The sequence below is a fragment of the Seriola lalandi genome, unplaced genomic scaffold (genome assembly GCF_002814215.2).
Source record: "Seriola lalandi dorsalis isolate HSWRI2012SDOR001 ecotype SW California unplaced genomic scaffold, Sedor1 jcf7180002054748, whole genome shotgun sequence".
Classification (NCBI taxonomy): Eukaryota; Metazoa; Chordata; class Actinopteri; order Carangiformes; family Carangidae; genus Seriola; species Seriola lalandi.
The window spans coordinates 2,746,873-2,755,887 of NW_019525301.1; the positions used below are offsets into that span (position 1 = coordinate 2,746,873).

Consider the following 9,015-nt stretch of genomic DNA (forward strand, 5'->3'; position numbering starts at 1 on the left):
CCCCCCCCCCCCCCCCCCCCCCCCGGCCCTGTATCTCTGAGATCCAGCAGCATCCAAGCTAATCTCATTACTTGTCACAGCAGTTTAGAAATAAGCCACAGGGATAAAGTTACGGTTAATCATTTCAACAGACCCCTAGACACATTACTGCATCTTTAAACCCACCGCATATGATCTGAGACATCTGACAGTGAGACAGTGTGTTGAAAGAGTCATGACTTAATTTCTAAGATAAGTTAGAGTCACAGTAAAGAAAGACAAAAAAAGCATTGTAGCCTAAAAGAAAGAACAAAACCTAAACTGGAACGTCTGTGTTCTCTCCTGTGTCCTTGGATGAGATGTGACTGAACAAGCGTTGAGGCTTTCAGTGGGAATATACATGGAGCTTGGTTGCTAAGATCCATAGGACGGGGGTGCCTATGTGGTATTGTTCATTTGGGCGCGGAGTGAAAGAAGTGAGCGGGGATTGATGAGAAAGGCCAGTCTGTTGAGCTTCTCACTCAATGGAGCTCTCTCTTGACAAGTCAGAGCCTTTGTGGTGCTGAATTATTTGCCATTAGGGTATCAATGGAAGGGCAGTGAAAAGGCTTTGGAACGCAGTCTGCATAGATTAGTGGAGTTTAGGGTAAAAGGACGAGTATTGTGGCTGCTAAATTTGTTACTTAGATTCACCTACAGGCAGGTAGTAGTGAGGACTTCAATCATATGGGTCTGGTTGTGCATGACTGTGGCTTAGAGTCCATAATAACAGCATCATGTAGATGTTACAACCATTCAGAGACATCTGCTATCGAAGAAAGCCAGACCTGCAGACACTGATTATATGGTTGGAGCGGGGACAACAGACACAGAGATAAACATTAAGCCAATGGCTTTGTACTTTAAAAGTCCAATTACACCCTTACTTCCACCAAAATGAATAGTTCCCAACAGTAGCGGAGCTCAGGCAGGACAGACCTGCCACACACGATGCCTGTTAAATAAACTAAAACACAACAAGGCTGAAAATTGGAATAGTAAACCACATCATAAATAGTATGGCAGAGTTTTCCAGGCATGAAGCCAGAGGTAAACAGAGTCATTTTATTCTAGGAGGAATTATAATTCATTATGGTTCATCTACCCACAAAGGCCTCCCTAATGCAATAACTTTCTAAAACAAGCCGTTTTTTTTCATGACATAATGAACAGCTAGACATTGTTTTGGTCGGGGTTAGACAGCTGATTGGACCTCATGCGGAGGTGGGAAAAAAAGGCTATGTCTACTCCATGCCCTCCCTGTATGACCATGGGACAGTATTTATTTTGATGATGTCAATTTAAAATCACAGGAAAATTTGAAGAAACCTTTCTATATAAATATAAAAAAATAATCAATACCAAAAAGTCGCAAGTTGCAAACATTGTGTTGCAATTGCAGTGGTCTCACTTTCCAGCAGGGCAGTAGCCAGGATTTTAAGACATGACTGCAACTCTCCAGCACCACTGTCAACTACACCACCACCACTCGACCATTACTGGGTCACTGTCCTTAATGGCCCTGCGATGCATGTTTCAAACAAACTAGTTTAACCTGATGCATCCTTGACCATGTGTAGAAGCAAGAGCAATAATGGTTCAACGATGACACTCAGAACCTGCTGTCAAACTGCTTCCTCCATCACTCTCTGTAATAATTGTAGAAATGGAAATAACAGAACAGACTTTTGGACAGTCTCTCCTCAAAGAAACTGATGGCATTGCATTTAGTTGAACTAAACACACTAAAAGTGACAGTAGTAGTTTTGTGAAAAAGAAAAGCTTGATTGAAAAGGTTAAATATTTCCTACATTCACACCTGCATAAAGCTGGGAGTGACTGTTGAAATGGTGGTTTATGAAAGTTACAAAAAATAGTAGCAACATATCAGCTGTTGAACTGGTGGTTTCAGACGTTGACATGATCCAACAAGCACTTTCTTTCAAGCATACTTAAGTCTTCATGGTTAGGCTGTGGCCATCTAGCATTAGCCTGATCCCAGACTCAGAATCAGCACAAACATCTCTGACTTGTTTGGTAATACAGATAGGTCTGGTATTGTACCCGCTGAAGGCTATTTCCACCAGCTGGAGGAATAGCAACCATATGGGCTTTGTGGTGGGGATTAAGAATGTGGACGTTATTTTACATGACTAGCTAGCTGCTTTTCTACATTCATGAAAGCGAATAGCAACTAAAAGCTGGTGAGAGGTGTGGATGAGATTGATGCACCTGTAGCCTTTAAATTGTGGTAACTCAATGCTCAGGAATAACAGCTTTATGACATATTCCTTTTATCAATGTAAAAGCACTACTGGTGTTTTTGTCCACTGTTACTGCTAATGGTTTAATGAGTGGAACCCTGTTTTGGTCATGAACACGCAGGCAATGGTTTCATACTATGCACATTAACTGTAACACACCAAGAAAATTAGGAATGTGCCAATAAGAGGCAATGAAGAAGTCTTCTTCTTCTGCTAGCATACAAGAACCAAATTTGTTTGTTTACAAGACAACTCCACAAGACACCTTTAGGTTAACTACTCCTAGCATCCACCACTGTAGCTTCCCCCTCCCAACAAGAGTTCACCTACTACGAGCACAATGTGAGGCTAAATCAATTAAGTGAAACAAAAAGGCAATTCAAATGTCTGCATTCTGAGCTGTGACGATGTTGTTATACTGTTGCCTAAACATTTGTGTAGTGTTTTGCTGATGCTAAAATACTACACAACACAGAGGTCCCCCATTTTTTTTACCTGTAGTAGAGGAGCTCTGATTCCAGTTGGAGGATGTGTCTCTGCAGCGTTGGCACATGACTGGCCTTGGCTTCCAATTCCTTGACTTTACCCAGCCCACTGAACAGCGCCTGCCGGGCCTCCTCCACTTTCCTCCTCATGCCCACCTGCTCCCTCTTCAGAGTTCGGTTGCAGTCCTCCAGAGCGACTACAGTCTCTTTAGAGCTCCACAACTCCTGCTCAAGTCTCTGATTATACAGCATAGCCTCCTCGACCTGTCGGTCCCTGGAGCTCTGCAGCAGCTCTATCTCGTGGATGATGCTCTGCAGGCCCTTCAGGTTGCTGTAGGTGCTGCTTTTCAGGTTGCTGTTGCTCATACTTTTCTGGGCAGCCTGTTTCTGGTGGGCAACAAAACAGCCTTCTTCTGGTTTGTGTTTGGAGTGGCTTTTCCATAGTCCTACCTGAGGAGAAGATTAACAGGTGACCTGAGGGAACTAGATCAAGAGATTACCTAAAAGAACTGAAATGTGACTAAGCAGGTGCAGCATTTGGCACCTCCTCGTGTTAAGGATTTGTACATAGTAACACATGGCTTTATTAATGTGACCCAACAGTTTTTAGGCTAACAGGTTGTGAAAAATATATCTTGTTGATGAGTATTAATAGTCAAGTCAATAATAAACTCTTCTGAACAGCTATGATGTTAGCAGTTGTAAGTCATCATTGGTGACAGTCACTTTCTCATAAACCATGAATTCTGCAGCTGTAAATGTTAAGCATCAATAAGGGGTCATTCGTTTCAGTGCCACTTTCTAATAAGGCACTTTTTATTAAGGGTATATGAGTTGTAAGTAATGCTCCAGAATGACACTTGCTTTGTGCTTTTAGTTACTTCTGTAGTTCAGCACTCCTCCAGTGGACTGTTGGACCACTTACCTTCTGGTAAAGGGACGCAGGGCATCTGGACTAAAATCCATTCATGAACAACTTGTACCACTTGTAATGAGGCACCGTTTGCAAAGGGGTTGTAACTTATAACTAATGGCTATGGTTGTAAATCATTCATTAACGCTTTATAGCTTAGTTACAAGACATCAATAACAACTGTTGATGGCAGTGGTTGTCTTGGGGCCCTGTGCAAGAACATGCCCCTGAGACCAGGTTGGCGAGAGGGGAGTCGGCAGTTCCCTCACACAAGGACTGCTATTGTGCCTAATGACATCTGTTTTGTGGGGGCTGGTATGATCCAACTAAATGATATTACTATTTAAGAAATGTATGGACAAGAATCACGTTCAAATCTATAGTGAGTTTTCCACTTAGCTCTCCATGCCTCCTACTTTGGCAAACACCCGCATTACCAACAGTCTCACCTGCAGAGCCAGGCAGCGTGCATCACTGCTCTGAAGTGCGGCTCGCATGTCCTCAATCAGCTCCCTCAAACTTGCATTCTCATCTTCCAGTTTCGTTATTCGGTCCTCGGCTTCTTCCAGTGCCACTATCTCCTCATAGCACTCCTTGGTGCAGGAGCCGACCCTACAGCCGGAGGCGTGCCGTCCCTCCACAGAGGGACAGGAGCCGCCGCTCACGCCCACAGACAGCAGCTTCTCTCGCCGCTTCAGGGGGCTTCTCAGGCGGATCTGAGTCTCTATATGCTCGCTGTCCTTCCCGACCAGCAGCCGGCCATTCTCATACTGACACCCCGCCTTGGTGCTGAAGTATCCGCACAGTTTGGCATGGAAGTGTCTGAAGGTGAGCTCGCCGGGTAAATTGTCTAAAACACCGGCGCATTCTGTTTCCTCCGAGTCTTTGTTCAGTCCCAAAACTTCACACAGGATGTTAAAGTCTTCCAAGGGGATTTTGCCTCCACCTTGATAGTCCATATGATGGAAAATCTCCTGTAGATACTGATCCAGCCCGGTGGCCAAAACTATAATTTCGTTCTCCACTCCCCGGTCCAGTCCGTAATGGTAAGCCAGAGTGCTGACGATCCATTGTGTCCTGCGCGCTGGTCGGCTGTATGGATCAGTGGAGTCTATCGCATCCATCATTTCTACTGAGCAACATCATATTTCCATAAACTTACAAGAGTAACCGTGTTTCTTCTTGCAGCATCCCGTGTGTTTCGTGTTCATTCACTCTGCAGAAACTCGGGGCAGACTGGTGGAGCTTAAACGAGGCGTGTGTTAAGACAGGGCAGATTTGAATTTAGCACTGCCCCCAAAATCCAAAACCAGGGGTCCCAGCTATGAGTCAGTAACATACACATACTATAACGCTCTCATTCTGCCGCTTGCCTGAGTATAATTGCCACCAGGTGTGTAAACTTTTGTCATTCACTTGGGTTAAACCTTGTTAAGATGTAAGATGCCCAAGAGACTAATAGGGTGTGCAGCAGAGGTAGACTGTTTTCAGTAAAGAATTTTTACAGCATGGTCTGTATGTAGGGGTAAAACACAAGCTGGATGACCTGCAATTTTCTCCTATTAAACTCAGACAAAACCGAAGTTATTGTACTTGGCTCCAGACAGCTCAGACACACATTATCTAATAGTTACTCTGTAAAGGCACTGTCCTGGGCTCCAGCAGCCCCACGAGAAATCTTCGTTATCTGAAATCTCAGTTATCTTCGACCAGGATATGTCTTTTAACTCCCACATGATGCAAACTTAAAGGACTGCCTTTTTTTTTTCACCTATGTTACATTGCAAAGATCAGACACATCTTGCCTCAAACAGATGCTGAAAAACTCTCCAGCTGATCCAAAATGCTGCTGCACATGTACTGACAACTAAAGAGATCCTATTTCTCCCATATTAATAATGATTATTATTATCATAATAATAAACCTTATTTGTATAGCAACTTTCATACTAACTTCATAACTTCTTTGCACTGGCTCCAGACTAGAATTTAAAATCCTTCTCCTAACCTATACAAAGCTCTTAAAGAGCTCAAAGTACCCTATTAAGAACACTGCACTCCCAGAATGCAGGATTATTTGTGGTTCATACAGTCTCCAAAAGTAGAAGGGAGGCAGGGCGTTCAGCTGTCAGGCTCCTCTCCTGTGGAATCATCTTCCAGTTTTGATCTGGGAGGCAGATATCCTCTCTACGTTTAAAAGTCGCCTTAACCTCTCCTTTCTGATAAAGGTTATTGTTAGGATTGGCTCAGGCTTGCCTTGAACAATCCCCAGGTTCTGCTGCTACAAGCAGGGGCTACTGGGTGACTTCCCATGATGCATTGAGCTGCTCTCTCCTCCTGTCCCTCTCCATCTGTATATTCGTATCCCATTATTGCATGTTACTAACTCAGCACCTTCTCTCTCCCATAGCTTCCTCATCTCTCTCCTCTCTTCTGTTGCTTTCTGCAGGTATTTCTGCCTCTGGAGGTGGAGAGTCTGGTCCCATGATCAACACCCACTACTACAATCATTATTGTTATTACAACTTTGTGCTATGTTCTCTTTCTCTCTGCTCTCACTCTCTCTCTTTCTCTCTCAAGCCGGCAGACAGAGTCTGATTCTGCTCAAGTTTTTTCCCATTAAAAGGAAGTTTTTCCTTTCCACTGTTGCCAAGTGCTTGCTCATGGGGGAATGTAGTTGGATCTCTGTAAATAATATTGTGAAGAGTATGGCCTAGACCAGCTCTGTATATGAAAAGTGCCCTGAGATAATTTCTGTTATGATTTGGTGCTATATAAATATAGTGTGATTTTTTTGCACATTTTGCAGCTTGCTTTGTCCCTGATGTAATGCCTTTGTAATGTAATGAGTTTTTTTTCACTAGGAGCTTCTGAATGTGATGTTCATTAGTAAGCATGTGGTCCATAACTACTTAAAGTTCCTCTCCATCGTTATTGTACAAAAATCTGCTGTATACAATAGTCTGTGTCTAGATTTATCAGGCTACTGATTTTTCTTCTTGTGAGTATTTTGAGTTATATCTATTAGTGCAAATTCTCATATTCTCCATTTGTTGGAGAGTAGCCTGCCCATTCATCCTATCCATCATTCAAGTCCTGTAGCCTAAATAAACAATAATAAAAGAAACAAATCTAGGTAACTTCAGTGTTATCATAGGATGGTTGTATAAATCAATGAATGTATTAATGCATTAACATCATCTTAAGAAAATGTAGGATGGCAAAACATTAAGGGTGTTATGAAAATGAATGAAATGTCTTAATAGCCTAGTTGTTTACTTCCTCACACCTCTGCAAACTCAGCAGGAGAAAATGAAGAAGGTCTATCTGCAACTGGAATGATGTACAATACATGTTTGTATACATTTTGGACATTAGATGACAGCTAACTTACCTTAATAAATAATAGCCTGTTATCTTAAGGGGAAATTTATGGAAGAGGATTAGGGCCACATGAAAATTTTATCCGGGGAAAAAAATTAATTAAATTAATTCTGGGGCGAGTTGCACAAAACACAGTTTTCTACTTAAGTATGACACTTAAGGTTTAATCTGTCCTTAGCTGAGGGAGTTACTTGAGGGTGTTCCACAGAATCTCTTAAAAGGTTTCCTTTTAAGGAAAAAAGTTAAAGCCTAATTTACAGCAGTAAAAGAGATTTTGCAGCTTTAAAAATCTACTGTTTCCTTGGACACCATTGATTTGCTGCCATTAGCACTTGTGATACCTGTTTTGGTAAGAACATTAAACATTGAAGAATTAAGAGCCATTATCTCATCCTCCTGTTGTTGCACAAAAGGCCTTAGCAACCAAAGTCCATCATGGTGAAGTTCCCATCAAAACAATTTAAATTAATTTGAATGACTCCTTAATTATAAGGCTAAGGAGAAAACCTAAAATACGTAAGTGAACATTTCAAGGAAACCTTAGGGAGAACACTTAAAAGGGTGTGTTTGTAAGTGTTTTTATTTTAAGAAATGCTTTTAAAGAAAATTTTAACTTAAGGTGTTTTGTGACTTTAAAGAGCATTGGTATTAGCATTAGTAGCATAATTCTGAGATTTAAATCAGAAAAATGTAGAAGGATTCCGTAGAAATTATACTATATTGCAAAAAATGAATTAATTACAAAGCTCCTTATATGATTTTATCTTAACTATAGATATCTTAAACCTGTCAACTTGTCAGCTACCCACCTGTAAGCTGCTTCACTGAACAAAACCGTCCACAGACTGGCAGACGTATAAACACCGACCAAAGTGCTCCAGACCCCCTTTGTGATAGGTCCAGCTGCAGTGTGTCTCCAGGACCACGTTTTGCCATGATGACAAACACACAACAGACTCACAAGGTGAAGAGAACACCAGTACGGTATAGAAGACAGTCCAAACGGCACTTGAGGCAGCTACACACCTCACTTCCTGCACTACTGTGGTTGCCATGGCGACGCGTTGCACTCAAATCATACTGGTGAAAGTTTATCTGACAGCCTGACCTACTTCAACACTTTACTACAGCACCTGACACTCATTAGATTAAGTGAACCGAGTTAGCATCTTATAGTTCAAGTAAAGTGACATGAAGTGCAGAGGTATGTTTGACTGTGGTGTTTCACCTATTTCTCCATGAACTTTTTAAGAAGACTTTAAGCGTTCGTTAGCTTAAATCCGAGCTCTCCAGACTCTTCATATCGGAACCAACAGCATGAACTGAGGTGAGAACACAAGAAAAAAACCTGTAAAGCAATGTATTGTTTTAATATTAAATTATTAATACTAGAACACATAGATGATTTTTCTTATTTCTTTTTTCTTAACTTATTTGACTGATAAAAGAGACAGCACCAGGTAGGGCTTAGCAGTTATAGCTAGCAAACTTAGATATAAAGTGTTGTCAAAAATATTATTTTGAGGTCACAATAAAACTGAATCCCTTTATTTATTTCCCTGAAAATTCCCTCAATTTATCCATTAATAATAGTGTAATGAGGGTATTGGTTATGTTATTAACCCCTTAAAACCCCTTTAAACAACGCAAAGAGCTGTTTTAAAACCACTTAATATATAGACAAATATACATAATCTATTAATCTACCCCTAAATGGGATAAATCTATTCCTGAAAATATTTCAGACCCCCAGCATAAACCAGTCCCAACACTAATATCACTTCAAATTATAATATATAATAATAACTGTCAAATATCTCAAATGAATGTGTAAATTAAGGAAGTGTCTTCTACTTAATTTTTTAATCAATGGCTTTTTAAATTAGGGTGTTTCAGGTGTTTTATAAGGTGTTTAGTTTTCACCGGCTTTTCATATTGATGGACAAATGAT

At 41.1% G+C, this 9,015-nt stretch overlaps 1 protein-coding gene across 1 annotated transcript in view; it reads right to left on the reverse strand.

Moving 5' to 3' along the window:
* The window catches only part of efcc1 (EF-hand and coiled-coil domain containing 1), a 16,366-nt gene extending 11,439 nt beyond the window's left edge, over positions 1-4,927 (reverse strand). The window contains exons 1-2 of the mRNA XM_023424821.2: positions 4,130-4,927; positions 2,778-3,217 (exon numbers count right to left, since the gene is read on the reverse strand). Of these exons, the coding sequence (XP_023280589.1) occupies positions 2,778-3,217; positions 4,130-4,807 (1,118 nt within the window). The 5' untranslated portion in view covers positions 4,808-4,927. The remainder of the gene's footprint in view (positions 1-2,777; positions 3,218-4,129) is intronic.
* Positions 4,928-9,015: the final 4,088 nt, after the last annotated feature.